Source organism: Papilio polytes, unplaced genomic scaffold, assembly GCF_000836215.1.
Source record: "Papilio polytes unplaced genomic scaffold, Ppol_1.0 DF823688.1, whole genome shotgun sequence".
Taxonomy (NCBI): domain Eukaryota; kingdom Metazoa; phylum Arthropoda; class Insecta; order Lepidoptera; family Papilionidae; genus Papilio; species Papilio polytes.
In genome coordinates, this window is record NW_013525516.1 from 174,969 (window position 1) to 195,272 (window position 20,304).

General features: G+C 31.8%; 1 protein-coding gene across 3 annotated transcripts; it reads left to right on the forward strand.

The window, feature by feature from the left end:
* The first annotated feature begins 13,164 nt into the window (after positions 1 to 13,164).
* LOC106104367 lies at positions 13,165 to 16,508 on the forward strand. Of its 3 annotated transcripts, XM_013284402.1 has the most exons (5): positions 13,165 to 13,320; positions 13,441 to 13,617; positions 13,879 to 14,038; positions 15,722 to 15,876; positions 16,239 to 16,508. In XM_013284402.1, the coding sequence occupies exons 1-4, from the start codon at positions 13,198 to 13,200 to the stop codon at positions 15,871 to 15,873; spliced, it is 612 nt and encodes a 203-aa protein (XP_013139856.1). In that variant the 5' UTR covers positions 13,165 to 13,197; the 3' UTR covers positions 15,874 to 15,876; positions 16,239 to 16,508. The 3 variants fall into 3 exon arrangements, with proteins under 3 accessions (XP_013139856.1, XP_013139855.1, XP_013139857.1); XM_013284401.1 differs by lacking the exon at positions 16,239 to 16,508 and having other exon boundaries at positions 15,722 to 16,008; XM_013284403.1 differs by lacking the exons at positions 15,722 to 15,876; positions 16,239 to 16,508 and adding an exon at positions 14,130 to 14,236.
* The last annotated feature ends 3,796 nt before the right edge of the window (positions 16,509 to 20,304 follow it).

The following is a 20,304-nucleotide window of genomic DNA, read 5'->3' on the forward strand; positions in this document are numbered from 1 at the left end:
AAACATATTACCAATAAAAGTGCTTATGTGATGAATGAAAAATTGCTTTTAAATATGAAATGATTTAACTAAAGTAAACAACTTGATACCAAAATGCAATAAAAACGAAAGCGTAGCGTACTAACACAGTTAATTTTAAATATACTCGCGGAATCAATTAAGCACAGGCGGCGCCGCAAGTTGTACCTTAAGTGCAGCTCTCTGCCTTACTTAACACGATTTAATGTTCTAATTAAGGTTATATTTCGTAGCCGAAGGTTTCACTAAAGAAACTCAAGTCACTTAAACATAATCTATGAATAATTTTTGCATCTGTCACTTACAAAGTTGGTAAACTTGGACATTTTTGTCTATTTTATTCTTTGCAAAACAATTTATCAATACTAGTATTATAAAGAGGAAAAAAAAATCTGTTTTTGTATTTATTGAATTGACTAAAAGTTAATAAAAAGCTATGTTATCAGTGATTAACGCAGGCTATATAATATTTACTGCTGTTTTTGATTCACGCGGACGATGTGAGCAACAATTAGACTTCCATAAAAATAATATTTTTAAAGATCAATAACTATATTACCATTATGTCCTAATATTTTGAAGGACAACGTACAAGTACTACTTCTACAATAAGTCCTGTTTCAATCTTGTTACCAAACAAATCGAAATTCGAGTTATTTAATAAAATTTAACAAATTGATATTTATCATTTAGTTTTAGGATAACCATAAGTGTTTTTATCATCAATCTTTTTGTATTAAAATTTAATGAACCTGAAATTGTACATAAAATTGTATTCAACATACGAGTATTTACGCCGAAATCATATTCACACACGAAGTGGCAGAATTGCTTCCTGGACTTTGAAGTTTGAAAAGTTATGACCAAATTATGCACAATTAGAGCTAAATGTGTAGAATTTCAACGACCTCAACTACACACGAGGCGTCCTCAACTCACCGTAGTTTATACGATACAGTTCACTTTGAATACGTTAAGGAATTTAAGTTTGACAAAATTATTTAATTTAATCAAAACAAAACAAATTGCGGCAAGCAATTGCTTGGTAAATTTTTTGTGTATGGCAAAAACTTATTATAAATGCATTGAATGGTACGGAACGTTAGTCCCTGGCACGTGTCTGATGGAACAGATTGTTATGATCGATGGCTCTTCAACAAACACAGAATGAATAACGAACTCGCTAAATATTCGTGTATTCTTAATTATTGGCAGTGTATTTAATGATAGGCCGGGAATACACATATCACTAGCTAACACACTTTCATACAAGCTACTGGCACGTGATATCTACTGGCATGTGTGAACGCTAACTTGGCAGTAACTTGCAAGTACCTGGCACGATATATATTTTGGTGACAGATAATGTAAGTTGAAGAAATTGCGAGAGCAAATACCAAGTCAAACACTGACATGTCTCGTCTCGTAATATCTTGTTGACATTTTACTGGCATGTGTCCCGCTCTTAATTTCTTCGTCATAAAGAAATGTACAGTTTTAATGTAAGAAACCTACTGTAATACTCCACAGTTTCAAGTAATAGCAAATCCTGCGAAAGTTATAATGCCGTAACCTTGTAAATTGCCGCTCCTTTGTCACATGTGCACTTAACTCCGCATACGAGAGCTAAGTAAACACTTCGTAATGACGTCGTAAAACTTATTAAACTTTAATGAATAACCTTTGTTAACATAAATAATTCCAGGACATGTGAAAGAAATGAATTCACCGTAAATTGAAAAAACACATACAATCTTTTTTGACGACGATACTTTCGTAAATTTTCGTTTTTGGCCCCCCAAAAGTTCTTTGTTAATACTTGTTTACGGAATTCGAATCTATGACCAGCAGCAGTCATTTCTCTTTTACAATATTGTTGAGAGATATCGAAAAACGGCGCAGTTTTATTTTCGAAGAGCTTAAAACAGTGTTAACGAAAATGGAATCTACACAGATTGATAAGTAAATACTAACGTACATAGGAACAATCCAAAAGCAAATTGAATGTAACACAAATGGAAAGCTTTTAAGCGCGTAGTGTACAGTTAACGGATGAATATAATATTCATGGAAAATGTTTCATTTGTTTTATACTGAACGTTAATTGTTAGTGAAACTGCACGTAACAGTTTTAGCTTCGAGCTAATAATTACAGTGAATAATAACTTAGTAAAACATTCAATAAAGTAATTAATGTTGCCTGATTGTTTAATCTATACTATTATAATAAAGCGTAAACACACATTTCTTTGTTGCCTAAAATGTCAGCAATCATAGCATATTTTCGAATAACTGTTTTTTTTTAATAAAAAGCCCTACACTTCACGCATTAGGCTATATGTTTTCACGCCATTAAACTTAGGGGATAAATATTTTAGATAAAAATCCTAATGTGGGAAAGAGACCATAAGTTGCTGCCAACATCAAGGAAGCAAGATTGCCAAGTTTTGTCATGTCATGTCATTTTGACATTTGCAATTGATAATTTGACAAACGTAAACAGTAATACAAATTTTTCATAATTTGATACGGATGAAGCCGCACGGGAACATCTAGTTCGAATAAATTATAAATGTTATATTACAAGTCTCCAATAACAATGTAAAGTTAATTATTAGATAATTCTAACTGTATTTCAAGATTTATTTTTTCAGATTAAAGATAATCTATCTTATCTTAGCTGCGTAAAACATTTTAGAAATTCAATTTAAATTTAAATTAACTACCAAATACAGGTAACGTTAAACTGTCGTATCAAGTTATCTAAGTCATTAGTAACTTCATGTTGAAAATACTATCATAAAATATTTACGGCACAACTCGCTTCAACTTCACTATAAGTTGGAAGCTTTAGAACTTGTTCGGGTTTGCACTAATTTTATTTATATTGACACTAGTACTAAGAAGTAAGAATGTAGATGGAAATGTCATAAATAGACTCCCTTTCTTTTTAACTTGATTTAGTAAGAGACATATTTTATATTTAAGTACTAGTTAATTACTCACATTTAAAGCCCGCTTTACGTGATGAGAATAGTTCGTTCGGTCAGGTAAATTGTTAGTTAGAACCGACTGTCTATAGCGAGCCTTATATTAGCCAAAGACGAACATTCAAAATTAAATCTCGCTAATGGATGGATTTTTGTTAGAGTGTAGGCTGAACGGATTTCGATGAAATTTGGTACAGATGTAAAGGGTAGTCTGGAAGAACACATAGGCAACTTATTTTTTTAAATTCCATGCGGATGCTTTCGTCATTTTTTTAGAAATGCATTACAATTTAATATAATCTGTAGAACAGCACAGTTAGTATGTTGTATCGAAATTGCCAGAACTAGAGAGAGACTAAGCTAAATTAATATTACAACGATGACAAATGTTAGTGCTCGAGTAAATGTAGTTGCTAAACTTGCATCTTGCATACTGTTACTACACGGAATGTAATATGATGCATACTTAAACGATGTCAATTGAATCGTTTCAACTTTTAAATCTAAAATTGATTTATTTTAGGTGAAATTAATGGCAATTAAAATTAGACATATTTAAGTTACAATAAATAATCACTGTTATAACTCAAGAGATTGACTACAAAGATCGGCTGAATTCGTAAATCGCCTTAGGCTTTGACTTGCTTCGGTTCCGTTACGATTCAACGGCCTTTTGAAGTTGGATTTAGGAAATATGGTTTAATACAATTAAGAGCGCTCTTTAGTGTCGCTTTGATTTCTATCAGTTTATATGGAGGTGCGCACACTACTCGATTTTTATTTGTGCAACTAAACAGTTGGATGCGAAACAATCGACAATCGCAGAACTGTTTTGCAATTGTTTAGTCAAAGGTGTACGCCCGCTCTAATTGAGAAATTCATATGGACAATTTATCGATAGTATTCTTGATTGAAAGCCGCAAATATCATCATGTAACCTGAATATAATAATTATAGATAGAAAGGTTCAAACCCGCAGAGCTTCCCGTGACTAGATAATTACAAGAGCGCTCGCTGTGCCCACTCTACTGGAAAACTAAATGGAGCATTAACTGAATATTATGGTGAAATTATGATCACACCATGTCATTAGTACTGCTCTTGTTTTCTTCCATTTATATGATTTCAATTTTTATTATCAAATTTATATTTTATATAACATGTATTAGTCAATTTTGTAGTCAACTGTAAAGAAATTACTATTAAACAGACTTCTCATAGATGTATGGATGTTTCTTAAATTCGCTGCGATTAAATAGATTTACATAAATTAAGGCATAGATTTAGAGCATAACCTGGAAGATGGCATAGGAATTTAGCCTTGAAAATTGAGCCTAAGAATTTTCTTATACACCTGTATGAAGTCGCCAGCTACTATTTATTTGTACCAAAAACATCTCTGGTGGTTGCTCCATCACTTATTAAATCTTTACTAACATTGTAAGGTTTTTTTTGAACATGTTTTATTCAAATCAGTGTTTAGCATATGACGTCATAGTCACTTTCATTAAGAGTTCTACATTTAGCGCAGCTCTCGATTGCACTCTAGTTTTACCTTGACCCCATTAACGGCTGTTCCAATCTTCATACTCATCTTTTGATATTCACATTTAACGTGTATGCATAGCTTCCTATTTCATACGTCATACTTTTATGTGTATTTTCTGTAAAATATACCGCAGTTGGCTTTATAAAATTCAAGCCAAAGGAAAGTGATTAAACAAAAATTTACTTTTAACAAATAAATACCAATTAATATGTTAAAATGGAAATGATTGCTTAAATAAGTAAACGTATAATATTTACCCTTTCACCATGTTAATGTTCATTAAACAAAATGGTTTAAATTAATTTTATTCCTATATTTCAACAAAATTTCAAGAGAGAATCTCGAATAACTTAGTATAGTAATGTAGTTAAAAAGTTTTGTGCAAAATACCAACAGGAGTATTGTGAACGATGCAAATTGTATGGAATGCGGCTGCGCGTAGCTGACAATGGTCGCAGTTGGGCTAAAGCAAATTGACTTCAAATACGATACAAAACTCTCGCTATCCTTTATAAATGAACGTAAATATTAAAATTATAGTAGTTTTCACAAATATTTATCATTAAAAATATTATATACAAATAGTTTCACCTCTGAAGCAAGTTTTATTTAACAACGAGCTTTTTGCGGACGTTTACACAAAAATAACAAACGAAGTTAACAGAAAAAAAGAAGTTAATTGAATCGTCCAAATGATTCTTTTAAATGTATTATCGTTTCATTAAACATTTGTATCCAATTAACAACAAACTATGTATTTTTGTCAAAAATTACATAGATATATACATATATAGTTACATTTTAAAATAAAGCATTAAAATTATGAGGTCAACTCGTACGAACTGGTTAAATAAAGTGCAGTAAGTAAATGAGGTGGCCGGGCTTAAAGAAAGTGGGGTGAAAAATTCTGTTTTACCGAGAAAAAAAATGTATTTCAAAGGCTCTTTAAGTGAACTAACCCGCATCGAGGCAAATTCTAATGAAAGCCTGCGCTTAACAGTGACGTCAACTTTAATTTAGAGTAAAAAAAAAATAGTTTAGTTTAACCCCAAGTAGTATTGTAATCGCGTACTGCGATTGTCAATTGTTTCACAGCCCATTTAAAAGTTCAGTTGTACAACTAAAAATCGAATAGTGTACGCATATACTACACAAGCTCATAGGAATCAAGACGCGATTTAACAAGTATACGATAGTTTAGTCAAAAAATAAATATAGTTACCTAAAATTCGTAAAATCACAGTATATTGCGAAGTTCGAAGCCGTATTTGCCGATTACAAATCCGTTGCTTAACCACTGAGCTTCCGCTCCGTTGCTCTATACAAATACCACTACTAAATATTTTGTAACAAGCAACATTAATGTATATACGCTGGACGCTGAGTGGGAAATCAAATTATGAAATTCCGCGCCCGCGCTCTCTAAAATGTATCCTGCAAAATACTAAAATGCTTGTCACTTGATATCAAAATGAATTGAAGAAATAATTAATAGATAATAAAATAAAATACTTCTTTTTTCCTAAATAGGATGCTTTTCGATTTTCACACCAAAGGATTTTTTACTGGACATATAAAATTTGTATGTACAAAAATTCATGTTAATCCATTTGCGGAAAGTAACCGTATAAATAGGTTTTGGAACAGTTAAGTTTCCCTTTGTTCTAAATTACGAAAGTTTTATACAAAATCAGTGTTTAATTTAAAGTGCTTAAATTTGCAAAGAAGTATTTGCATTCGTAACGAGTCGCGTAAACTTGTTAAAAGTGTGTTTAGCGAGGTGAATTAAAAACACGAAAACAAGAGAATTCTTAATTGAAAATTTTAAAATAATGTAAGAGACATTTTTTGAAAAGATTGACAACATATTAGTTATTTAAATATACTAAAATTCGACATGACTTTGTCATACATTTTTGATTGACAAAGATTTGTTACATTATAGTTGATTTTTTTTACGGTAATCTTTTTAAACAATTTTCTTTATTGAATATAATATATTTAGTGAGCGCTGGGAGTGCGCCGAGCCATTATCTTTATTAAGTCGGGATGAGCTTCTCTAAAACAATTTCCGTCAGCTGACGCCGATTTAAACCACTCGCAGCTAAGCTCATTCCACTTGTCTTTCAAAAACGAAACAAAAAGTAACATAAACAAGCAACAATAGATTTAACATCGAATTAGTATGAATAAATTCAATGGTTAGCAGAAATGTTTTACTATGTTGCTTTTCTCTGTTTTAAATCTGTCCATTCCATCGTGTCTTTCAATCAAATGTAGTAAGTTAATCTATTCAAATATATAACAAAAAAAACAAATTATAAAATCCTTTGCAGATGTTTTAGGACCGCGGCCTTTATAATCGTAACATTATAAAGCCTAATGAAATTATGAAATAGATATAAACACGGTTGTCAGCTTTTCAATTATCAAAGGACAAAGTTTATATCAAAATTATATTTAGCGTATGAACAAGTTTTGTATTAATGTGCGAAATAAAGTGAGAATAACGGACACGCGTTAGATTGGAATAGGAACGCCAATTAAACTTTAGAGAATTGCCAGCCCAAAAGTTTTAACAATACAAATTTCAGATATCACGTTGCCGAATCTACGTGACTAGTCGAAACCTATCGCTTTAATTAATTAAATTGCGAGGGACATTCGTACTGGTAACTATTTATATTACTCTAACACAATGCCTTGAAGTAAAAATACCACAATAATACATTTTTTTAAACATATGTCGTTGGATATCGTAAAACTTTTAAGTATGTCTGTATTTTTAGAAACAACAAGTAAGGTTTAAAAAATCGCGAAAAATCTCCGGACATGTACGAAGTAAGATTCCAAAAAGGTAAGCAAAAATAAATAAGCTTCAACTGCAGTAATAAATAATTCAAACGCCTGAGAAACTCGTTGTACTTAGTATAGGCGAACAAAAGTCGGATGGTTTAGTAGATAAAGAAGTTTATTGGTTATCTTGCGTAATAAATAACACAGCAAATTCATGTCAGAATTGACGAGGTAACAAATCTCAACCCTAACAGAACTGACACTTAATTGATGTAAGTGAGTTCAAAATGTCAGAAAATTTATTCAAGCAAAGTTCAAAGTTTGCAACGATATCAAATTAGACGTCGAATAAAGTTTTTAAAGCTTTTAGCTGGCAAACGTTTCAAACATAAATTTTAAGGTATTCCTTGACAGCACAAGTTTAAGACGTAGATACAAAATTTGAAACATAAATTTGAAGCAAGCATTAATTTATAAGTTGTATTTACACCAATTAAAACGCAAAAGTTATAAGTACCTCCATTCCACTAATCAATTTCATTAATTTTTACATTTTTTCTTCACTTCTGGCAAGAATCATAAAGAATGCTGTGAGAAGATAAGCGAAATTATTAAAAAATACAGATTCTTAGTTACTTTCACCTTATAATGTTATCGTTTCATTATTCAAGATTCTTTAACATCTATTAATGCAAATGAATAAAAGCTAAATTAAATTAATGCTAAACTATCTTATCTTATTAATATTATAAATGCGAAAGTTTAGATGGATGTTTGTTTGTAAGAGTTTGTAGCCTAAATTGCTGAACAGATCTCGATGAAATTTGGCATAGATGTAAAACATAGTCCAAAAGAACACAGGCTAGTTATTTTTGATTTTTAATCACGCGGAAGGAGCCGCGGGCAAAAACTATATTTATATACAGTCATAACAACGCATGAAGTATAGCAATTACTCTAAGCGCGAGTCATCTATTGCAGTTTTATTGAGATAGGTCTGCAACTGGGACCATTTAGATTATAACAAATGGCGCTATTCATCAACAAGCCGCGTAGAACCGGGATGCAGATCTGTTCAATTTGCAATTTAACGTTACACGCTTCGATAGGTGAAATAAAATAGATATCTAACACATGTCTTTCATAATCGCAAGCAAGATTTACACTCTACAATAGGTACTAGAAGATTGAAGAAAGTAGGAACAAGGTCCTATAGTACTGCCAACAGATTTTATATTGACAAATCTGCTACGGCCTTCTTTATAAAAGATTAAAAGGTAAAGGTTTTATTTAACACGAAAAATACTTTAAATATGACTTTTACATTACTAGCTTTCCGCGGCTTGTTCGCGTGGAGTTAAAAACAGAAGTAAGTACATAGCTTATGTGTTCTTCCAGTATATTCTCTACATCTGTGTCAAATTTCATCGGGATTCGTTCAGCAATTTGGGCTACAAACTCTAACATCCATCCATCAATCCATCTTAATTTTCCTATGTATAATATTAGTAAGATTATTATTATCGACGATATAACGAGCAAGTTTTTTTTAAAACGTTTTTCAGTTTCATATATTTACCGTTAATTATTGGTTTGCCACGAATGCAGTATGACCACACGTATACAAGATTGACTCAATGCAACTGTACAGTATAAATTTGAACAATGACAAATGCTCTTTCTAAAACCGTAGCCAGCCACCTGAATACAACTTAACTCCGTGTAGTTTGCGAAACTAACTCGTTGCAAACTACAACTACAAGTTGTGAAACATGCCGGCTCTGTAGTAGAATAACGTCAAAAAGCTTTTGATGTTATGAGAAAATATTTTATACAACATTTGTTACTAAAGAACTAAGTAAATAAATATTTAATATAAAATTGTCAAAATATGAGTTACTTGATTCACGTGAGAATTTATGCTTATTTGTATTTGAATGTAATCTACAGTTTGAGGAATAATTGAATATAATTATATTTTTTAGATGCTAAAAATATTTTTTTTTTATTTCCTGATATAGTATTTTCGGTGCTTTAATTTTGTGAACTATAAAGTGCATTTAAGTTGCAAACATTTTATTCAGTGCAATGCCTTGGGGAGCACGGGAGTGTAGGCTGTGACAATGCTAATCCAGTTGCCACTCCGCCGGGAAATTTAAAATTTTCGTATTTTAAGTTCACCGCTATATCTAAAATAGTTTTGTGAACGTTCATGTGTCACGTCTTTCGATCGTTCAGTTGGATATAAATAGATTTACGGTAAAATAAAAGATTAATGGCCGATTTCCTAGCTGCATTTAATCATTCATTGATGTTTTTCGTTCCATAATTTCATGAAATGCGTTTCCGAACTACGTAACTAGAGTTTTACTCCGTTGACACTTAAGTCAACCTTACATTAATTTATTACTAGGTAATTATAGAATACAAGGAAATTTTAGCAACCGAGCATAAATGTGCGTTATCTTGTTGGTAGTTTAAAACATTAACAAAACATTTCAACGTAATAATAAAATAAAGATCTTGATTTTTGTTTGTTAACATAGGTAAAGATATAGTACGAGTGTCAAAGACGATTCAAAGCAAACACAACTTGAATCACAAGAGCTTGTTTGTGTGACGTAAACACAAACCAGCATAATAAGTTTGTGCTACAGTGCGCCGGTTTAATTGGAATTAGACAAAGGCTCACTTGTACTAAGGTGATAATATTGTTTTGATTAATCTATTAAATACGATTCCTGTCGTTAAGTTCCATTGAAAATAATCGGCCCGCATTTTAGACAAAAAATATACTAACTATCCTAATAATGTTAAAAACGGGCGCACATCTTAACTAAACTATTCTATAACTGTTGAGCGATTGTCGATTGTTTCGCAGCCCATTCTTAGTTGGCTTAGTTGCACAACTAAAAATGGAGAACCGTGCGCACCACCATATATGCTCATAGAATTCAAAGCACGACTAATCAGTTATGCGATGGTTTAGTCAAAGATTCCATTTAATTAAATGTTCGAATTACTTTTATAATTTCACATCAGTGGTGAACTATGTCGTAAAAAACTGCAGGTATCGTGTGCTAGTTTAGATATGAAAACTAAACTTTTGTAATATACGCGCCTTGTGTTACACGTATAAATAATGCTGAATGTAGGTTAAAACTTACGTAAAGTTTTTGTTTCTGATATTTTTTTTATTTAAAATATGTGTAAAGTTAGATAACTAATAGACTAAACTCTCTAAAACTTGTTTAAAGATTTAATAGAAGCAAACCAGTTCTTCTACATCGTAGCAAAATCTCGTAGCACCTCGTAGACAAGAAGTGAGTTCTTAGTTTTACATTAACAATTGGTTTTAAATAATTTATGTATTTCACTTTTATTTAATACTAGCTGTTTCCATGAGACTTCATCCGTATGTTATTATGATTTTTTTTTTCATTGTTTACAACTGTCAAATTCAAATGTCAAAATGACATGACATGATGACAACCTTGCTTCCTTGATGTTGGCAGCGACTTATGGTCTCTTTTCCACATTAGGGTTTTATACAAAATATTTACCCCCTAAGTTTAATGGCCTTAAAATATATAGCCTAAAGTGTGACGCAAGTGTAGGGATTTTGATTAAAAAAAAGAATTTTTCAAAAATATGTTGTAATTGCTGACATCTTAGGCGACAAAGAAGTGTGTTTACGCTTTATTATAATATAGATTAGTGTTCAGATTAATGACAACATTTATCTGATTGAATAGTCTATTTATTAGTAAGCCAGTATTAAATCTAAATTTTTAATATAATATAAAATGTTTTAATCCAGAATTTATGAATACAAATTGAAATTAACTGACCATTATCTTCTCTCAAAACGTATAATATATTTGAAAGACGTAAAATTTATGACGGGATTTTATCTAATAAAAGTGAAATTACGTCCCTCTTCATTACTTATCAGATACTGAAACTGAAATTGGAACCTATCGTTAAATTCATTTACATACAAATTAGAAATAGCAATTAATTTTCTTATTAAGATTGTGAGAATTGATTAAAAGTTTGTTTACAAAATAGTTTATTTACTCTATAATTTATCCAAATATGAGACAAATCAATAAAAAACTCTTCATTGAATTTGTTATTTCTTTGTGAATATGTGATAACTTACCTATTATGTATCTTACTAATATTATAAATGCGAAAGTTTAGATGGATGGATGGATGTTTGTTAGCGTTTGTAGCGTAAACGGCTAAACGGATCTCCATGAAATTTGGCACAGGTTTAGAGTATAGTCTGGAAGAACACATAGTCTACTTTTTATCCCGGGATAAGTTACGGTTTCCGTGGGATTCATTAATTTAGTTTTTTAATGTTTAAACGATCATTCTGCAATGGTTCAACATATCTTATTGAAATTTGGCACAGAGATAAAACAAAGTCTGGAGTACACATGGGATAAGCTTCATCCCCGAGGTGTCCGGTTCCCGAGGGATACGTAGGTTTTTGTTATTTATATAGTTCGTATGTTTTCTAATACCACGCAGACGAAGTAGCGGGCAACAGCTCGTATTTATATAAATAAAAAAGTAAATTACACATAGTACAACTAACAAATATAATGAAATTGCCGCATTAAAGTTAATGAAATGGCAATTCGTTTTCAACGATATCAACCGTTACACTAATAGTTAATTAACAAATTTAAATGATAATAAATTGTGCAGCGATTTGAAATGAGAGAATTTATAAATTAACTTATATTACTAATATTATAAATACGAATGTTTATGTGGATGGATGGATGGATGTTTGTTAGTTTGTAGCGTAAACGGATGAAAGGATCTCCATGAATTTTGCCATAGACGTAAAGGATAGTCTGGAAGAACACATAGGCTAATCGCATTTTTTTTTATTCCACGCGGGCGAAAGCTAGTTTCAAATACTTCTGTTACAAGATATTTATTTTACAAATGAACTTCCCTATACAGAGGTTATATATAGTTCTTAAAATACTAAAATATCGTATATATCGATTATAAATAATTTTCGAGACGGATTTTTATTTCGAAAAAGGTAAATCTTTTCTATAAAAAAACGAGACAATAGAAAAACGATCATAACATTTAATACGATTTTCCAATTTTAGGAATGTACTGAAAATTCATAAAATGTAAGATTTCCCAAAGGAATTGCGAATGGATCAGCATTGTCAGAGCCTTTATTTAAAAAAGGTCTATGAATGTGGATTTCATTCTCCCTAAAACTTAACTGAATTTAAAATGTCAGTACTTCAATACGTAAGTGAAATTTTAAGACATAGACTGCCACATTTAAAGTTTTAGTGATTAATATAAGAGCCTTTAGTATTGTTTTAGTATGACAAATCTACACTGAACATAAAAATTGAAGAACTCTGACACTGATAATAAATTACTGATATTATTTTACGAATATTGTAAACATTCTTCAATAAACAATATTTTTTTTAATAAATGAAAGATAAAGAAAATTAAAATGTTTTACATACGCTTAGAATTTAGGAATTGTAGAGCAATACCCTTTGTACGATCCATTTAACTTTACGCTCCTTTATTTTATGAGTTCCATTTTCTCTAGCTGTTACAAATGTAGCTTGGAGTTGAAAATTATTTCATGATTTGCTTTATTTATATCATATCGTATTATTATATAAAAAAATGTAAGTAGAAGTGACCGGACCATTTTTTTCAATCCAATGTTTATATTATCTGTACAAAATTAATATTTTTTTGAACTAAAAAATCACGATCTTATAAAATGTCAATAGCATAGACGTTGGTTTGACGTTTGTATCGTTTGTATTACAAATGAAATCGGAAACATATTCACAAAACAATGAGGGAAAATTTAAATTCAAATGCAGCGACCTCACGTCATTTTGCGGTCGTGACCCTCGGAAGAGTGTGATGTTTGTTGGAGTTACCGGGATGGTAATACATACTCTAATAATGCCACTTATATTCGAAGATCCTAGAGATAACACGCAGCGTCATAAAAAATCATTTTAGACAGTAGCAATTTTATTAGTCTATCTTTACTTTCAATTGCAGGTGGCATCTTTAGTAATACTCCTATGTTCAGTGACGTATCTTCTCAACACAACGTCCTTGGGAGGCTTCAGTAAGAAGCCGATGTCGGCCGTCAATTTAATATTCTCTCTCGTTTCTACCAGTCTATCGATTTATCAGATAGTTATATCCTTCTTACTGTTTCTACAAACTTTCTGGGTAAAGTAAGATTGTAATATTAAATTACTTATACTTAAGTTTGAGATATAGGGAATGGAACACAACTCCTTCAAACAACAAAAAAGGGGACTAGTATTAGGTCTCCGGAACGCACACTCATTAGATGATACGCAAAATTGCTTTCACTTTACGTTATACTTGTCTTGTGGTAGACAACAGATGTTATTGCTGGTGTCTACCACAGTACCCGTCTACGAGGACAGAATGTCCAGGAACTATATTATAGTTTATATTTTACAGGTCAACAGCAGCATTTTCCTATGTTCGTTGTGGTACGTATCGCATCTGTCAATCCTGATAGCATACGGAATTCTATACATCGCAAGATCTGTTGTATGCTTCATGCAAAATATGCTGGCCTCGGCAGCTATTACTATTTTTGTTGGATTTGTTTATGAAGGTATGTATTGAAATCGAACTTTTCGACGAGTTACATTATGAGACCTCTTTTCTTGTTTTTATTATTAGCTTCATTTTAATATTTTTTGCAGCCGTGTTCATTTACTTTTGTGTTGTTGTGAACACTTACATGAATTCTTTAAATCAAGTCCGGTATTTTTAAATACAGTTTTAGATTAAAAAAAATGTTAGTATTAACTATAAAATGATAATAAAGGAAATATTTTATAGACAAGTATTATTGATTTTGATAAAAAAATTCAATACACGAAAAATAGACTTTCTCGGAAATTTTGCGATAGCTAGAACCCTGAATTTTGACGTATTCGCATTTTCCACGAGCGTCTACTGAGAAGGAACTTTTTAGTTTTAAATGATTGAATTAACAAGAAAATAAAACTTAGTCTAAGTTAAACAAATGACGCTAAATGAAGACGAGTAACGTTACAATTAAAGACAAGCAACGTCCAAAGTACGCGAAGTTAGTGCAACTGGAACTTAAGTTCGTCTTTAAATAAACTTGATGTAACAATAGCCAATAAGTGGCGGAAGCCTTAATGGACTCCGTCTTGTGAAAACATTTACTCTCTTGTATTAGAAGTAAATTAATTAGTTTTGTGAATATCGAATGATTGCTTTGAAAATATCTCACGAAGAAATTATAAAATGTTCAAATATCTATCTGTATTCATATCAAGTATCAGTAAAAATAAAAAAATGGCTTTTGATTATTCTACTAATAAACGTAACCCGACTGCACATCGTAAAAAAAATTGGATCGTAAGTCCTGTCTGTGTTGCATGAAGAAAACATATTATACATATAGTTTATTTTTTTCCAATATACAAAATATTAGTAGCAAATCGTAATTAAAATGCTTAGAAATTTAATTCGTGTCTAACCTGTAACTTAAATTAGCAGGACAAGTAACTTCGTTTCAACAAGCTTCAAATCCAACAATGACAAATGTCCTTTCAGAAAGCTTACACTGTGTAGCGTTACTGTAACACGCCAGAACTTCACCAAACTAACCGACGCCAAACTACAAGCGGGTAGTTGTGAAACATGGCGTCCATTCCACTATTGTTTCTATTTTCTATAACAAAACCTGTCCGGTTAAATTCAGGTTTCGTACATTTTTCAACCATCTCCTAAATTTATTATAAAGTCATCGGTCTGACTACAAAAAAAACTGCAAGCATATTAAAACCTTAAAACATATTTCACTATCAATTAATATTGTCAATAAAAAATCTAATATTTTTCGGTATAAAAGTGACAAAATATATCAAGATTAAAGTCGCTTTTGCAAAAGGAATAGAAAATATTTCCAATACAAGGCAAAAGACACGTTTTGTCAATAAGGAATTTCTTCCCTTCGAGGATTTTCCTCAATGACGAAAGCAAACAAGGGAGAGCGTGAATTTCCCTTGTTTATTTTTTGCTTCTTTGTGTCATAATCCTGAATATTTTCTGCTAGCGTATTAATATTTAAAATCTGAAATATCTTACGTTAAACTTGTCTATTGAAGGCAAAATGACATACACTTATCGTAAATTAAGATTTTTGTCCGAAAATCGTTCTTTAAAAGAGGGTTTTTGAAAGTTGATTTTTTACTGAATCATATATCTGTGACTTAAGACGGATACCAGGATGTTTATAATATATTATCGTACATTTTAGATTACACAATCAAGTATCCTACCTACTTGTATTCTCAACAAAATTACCTCAAAAGGAGAGAAGCAAATTGTTTCCAAAGCCCGACTACATGTAGTTCACACGAACGCAGTTGGGATTGCGCAAATTGGAACATGGCAACACGGCAGTTGTGAAGGGTCAGGAATAATAACTTTTAAACTATTTAGTCATTGATTTATTTAATGTAACTGTTGCGTTTACTATTTTATTGTTAAATAGGACCATGTTATTATTGATGATTGCAACAGTAGGGCGATGGTAAAAAGACTTTCTTTTATTGTTGTGTTATAGTAGACTATGCCGTTGTATCTTAAACTTAAATCGCTTGAAAGGATAATGCTACAGTAATCAATACTAATATTATAAAGAGGAAAGATTTGTATTTTTGTATATATTTGAATCAAGCAAAAACTACAGGAACGATTTTATACATTAGTAAACATTACTTTTTATGATTTCGTAATTTCATAACCTCAAAATGAATAGAAAAATTCAATAGGGCCGTACCGCTTGCAAATGGAGCATCAGGATATTGAGTTCGTCGTTCGCTTAGCCAGGTTTATGAAATACGTGACAAATTCCAACGCTGTAGCCATAAAATATCTTCCCGCCACTCATACAAAGCGTCGCTAACACTAAACTTAGATGGTAACGACGTATTCCGTCTTCAATATCATGCAAATTCAGTTGAAGTCGACGCGAAGCTTACGGGACCTTCTCTTACTAAAATATTAAAGGTAATCTCCTTACTTTTGAACGTCCTGATATTTTCCATGTCTCATTAGGATGCTGTTCACGAGATATGTTATAAATAGAATTTGTAATTCTATATACTGTGTTCTTTACTGCTCTTTAATCTAAAAAAAGGGGAGTGATTGAATTAAATCAATTGTATTTACAATTTTATAACTATCTACATTAAAAAACTAGGCAATTTTTTTTATAACATAAGGTGGTAAACGAGCAAGCGGCCACCTGAATCCGCCAAATTGGCGAAGCGACCGCTGCCCATAGACATCCGCAATTGCAGATGCGTTGCCTACCCTTATACGACGAAGGAGGAGACGCACATAAAGAGGATATTTCCCCTTCGTATGCATCTCCCCCACCGTCAAATCCACTTCCTCATCCCAACTTATCCTTAAAAGAAAAGGGTGGTAAAGAGAAAGGGACTTAAATTAGGCCTCCGGCCTCCTCCAGACGAAACACGGAATTGCTTCCATTTCACGCATGTCTCCTGTGTGGTCGTGGTATTACACCGGGCGTGCCGGCCCATTCGTGCTAAGATGTTAAAGCGGGCACTACCACTGTTAAAATCTTTCGTACATTTTAAATTATGCTTCCATAAAGCTATAAATTTTATCAAGATCGATTTAGTAGTTTCGTACTTTATCCTAGACAAGTTTCGTACTTAAAGGGATTATAGTGCCAATATTTTTTTTTTAGGAATGTCGACATCTATATAAGCCGGTGCAATCCATTAGCAAATTGAGTAAGCACTCGGCACGCCGATTTAATTTCATGGCAATAATGGAAACAAATGTTTCATTCTCCCCTTCGTATGTATAGTTACTGGGGCCAGCTATACTAATGATTAATTTAATCTTTAAAATATACCCATTTGACTCCTTAATAGTATTTTGTATACCAGAACGAAGTTTTTTTTGGTAAGCTCGCTAAAGCATGGCACAAACGGCTAATTTTAATGGTGTCTGGTATGTGTTTGTAAAAGAAAATGTGGACTCTTCATTGGCAAAGCCTTTTACGTATTTACTTTTATATACTATGCATGTTATTTCCAAATAAATTAGTACACGTGTAATCCAATTTATAATTTACGTAGGGCCACGAAATAACCGGTCTTAGAACGTAATGTGAAAATGGAACTATTAATTTCGCCCCTACTTATACGCTAAGCGCGGAAGGTGTTAATCCCTACGGAAGAGTTTTGCCGCTCATAAAATATGCATTGGATAAACATTGTAGCTGTGGCGAATTCGTGTTCACTTTGAATCGATTTAGTGTCGATAGAGAAGGGGTATAATGTACACAACCATGTAATGGAATGTGTACTTTAAATTGTATTATAATTTAATTTTAATAATTAGCTTAAGTTACATGTCTATCTGTGTTTAGAATAAAAAGACGAATATAAATGTGTGTAGCGCCTGTTAGAAAATAATAGTGAAAATCAAAAGAGTCAATTTTTCTATTAAAAAACTAACTTAACCTATTAATAAGTTTTTGTGGGTCTGTCTGGCTAAATGTATGTGCTACGCTACGATACGGAAATCCATATTCCATTTTTGTCTTAAACAGGTCAATTCTTGACCCACATTCCTGCTAAACACAAGCATCGCCGGAATGTAGGCAAGTATTCTTATCGGTCCTTGAAGATGACTTCATTCTAGGAAAATGAGAAAACCAATTACGGACGTGAGATCTTTCTAGAAAGAAAAGTTTACCATTTTCTACATTCATATCCGTACTATTTTTTAATCAACAATTTTGTTTTATTGCGTTACATACTCTGACAGATCTTAATTACTTATTAAGTAAATACATATAAATGCAGTTGAGCCAAGAGAATCTTAATGTACATACCAGAAGCAAAGGGACGTCTCTTGCATTAAATAACATAGAGTAAGCTGTCTAAACCTGAGCTTGGCGTACGAGTACATACATACTGTACTCTGAATGTTAGAATTCTCTAATTTAACATTGATATGATTCATTAATTCGAATATTAAATCTTACTTTTTACTAATATTATAAATGCGAAAGTTTGGATGGATGTTTGTTTGCGTTTATAGCCTAAACAACTGCACGGATCTGGATAAAATTTGGCAAAGTTGTAAAGCACACTCTGGAAGAACACAAAGGTTACTGCTTTTGGTTTCTTTATGCCTCGTAGACAGAGTCTTCAGCGATAGCTAGTGCCCTAATAATTTTGAGTGACCGACTTGGTTGGGTCTTTATTTTCGTGTGTCTAATTTTAACATCTTGTAAAATTAGATTGGTTTTAAATGTCATCAAATTTATTTTAAGTTATTCTGTTAATATAATACTGCTTTCTATAATAAAAATCACAAAAATAATACAGCAATTAACATGTAATATTACCGAAATGTTCTAGCATTATTAATTCCCGTCTTGACATTTATAACGAGAGTTTTAAACTAATTTGTCGAGTAGGAAGATATCGGCGTAGCGGCGGGAACTCCAACAGACTCTACCTCATGAATATTCAGCGACAGACTGGACTTGTGAGGTACATAAACTTATATCGAATGCACAAACAGACACACGATGCATGTTAACAAATAATATTATATTGAACTTGTGAACTGGTATCATTGCATGACTACCAAATTTGCTTATCAAAATCATATCCTGGTTTAAGTGCTTTTTTCTCAGTAGATGACCCGCGTCTCGAAAGCTGTATATAATTGTTTTTTAATATGTTATAATAATACACTAAAAAGTAAATAGCAACGAAGGCGAGTAAGTATCGTTTATAGTCCAAATAAGTTTAAAAATACTATTTTAAAGCAATTATTAATAAAGTGAAACTGTATATGTAATAGTATTTTTACATATATAAAAGTAGAAGATAAAATCTATTAATTATTTTATATTCGAAACGTTGTAATTCCAATAATTGAACCGCAAACAAATAATTGAACTCCTTTTAATTATCCTTATAAAAACGTCCTTACAAATATTAATTAAATAAAAAAATCTGCAACGAATTTCGAAATGAAACGCAAAACGAATCAAGAGGAGTGACACTAACGAGTATTCAACAATATTTCAATATTTCACGCTACAGTAAAACTTGATGCGATTAATTTTTATTTTTTACCCCGACAGCGGACATTTCGATCTAGGAGCGACAGATACATGGTGTGTGCTTAGGGTTGTCAACTTTCAATAAACCTAGAGTTGTACACTAGCGTCGAATAACAAACGACGATCGATTCTTGAAAACTATCCTGAAGGCGGATAAAAAAAGACTAACAGCTACTTGTGACACGAAGTCCTTCATTTAAAACCTATATCTCGAATAAGCACTGAAACTCACTAGTGGTAGCCCTAGGGGTGCCATTCGTTACGCACATTGCACATACGTCTATCTATTGTCCCCCTTTCCTGATCTCTTGTCGTACTATTATATTATTTCGAGTCTCGTTTATACGTTGCAAGCGATGTCACGGCGTTTGACACGTGTTTAGCATCCGATTTAAATGCTATTGTACCGAATCGATTAGGGGAAACTATTGAATTCGGGTCAAATGAAATTCGTTTCAATATTAGGTAGAATATTTAAAAGGTGTTTTGTCATCTACTGGTGAAAAAAACACAAATTAGGCTAAGAGAAAATCTGTTAAAATAGCAAATTTAAACAAAAAAGAACTGGAACATGATTGGTGTTGTGTGCATATTTGTTACAGATATCACTAAAAAATAAAAACATACCTAAGAAATACTTTAATAAAAAATAATAAGAAAACATCCTTTATATTTCTAGTCAATAGCAGTAGTAAAAAAGCAGAAGCAAATAC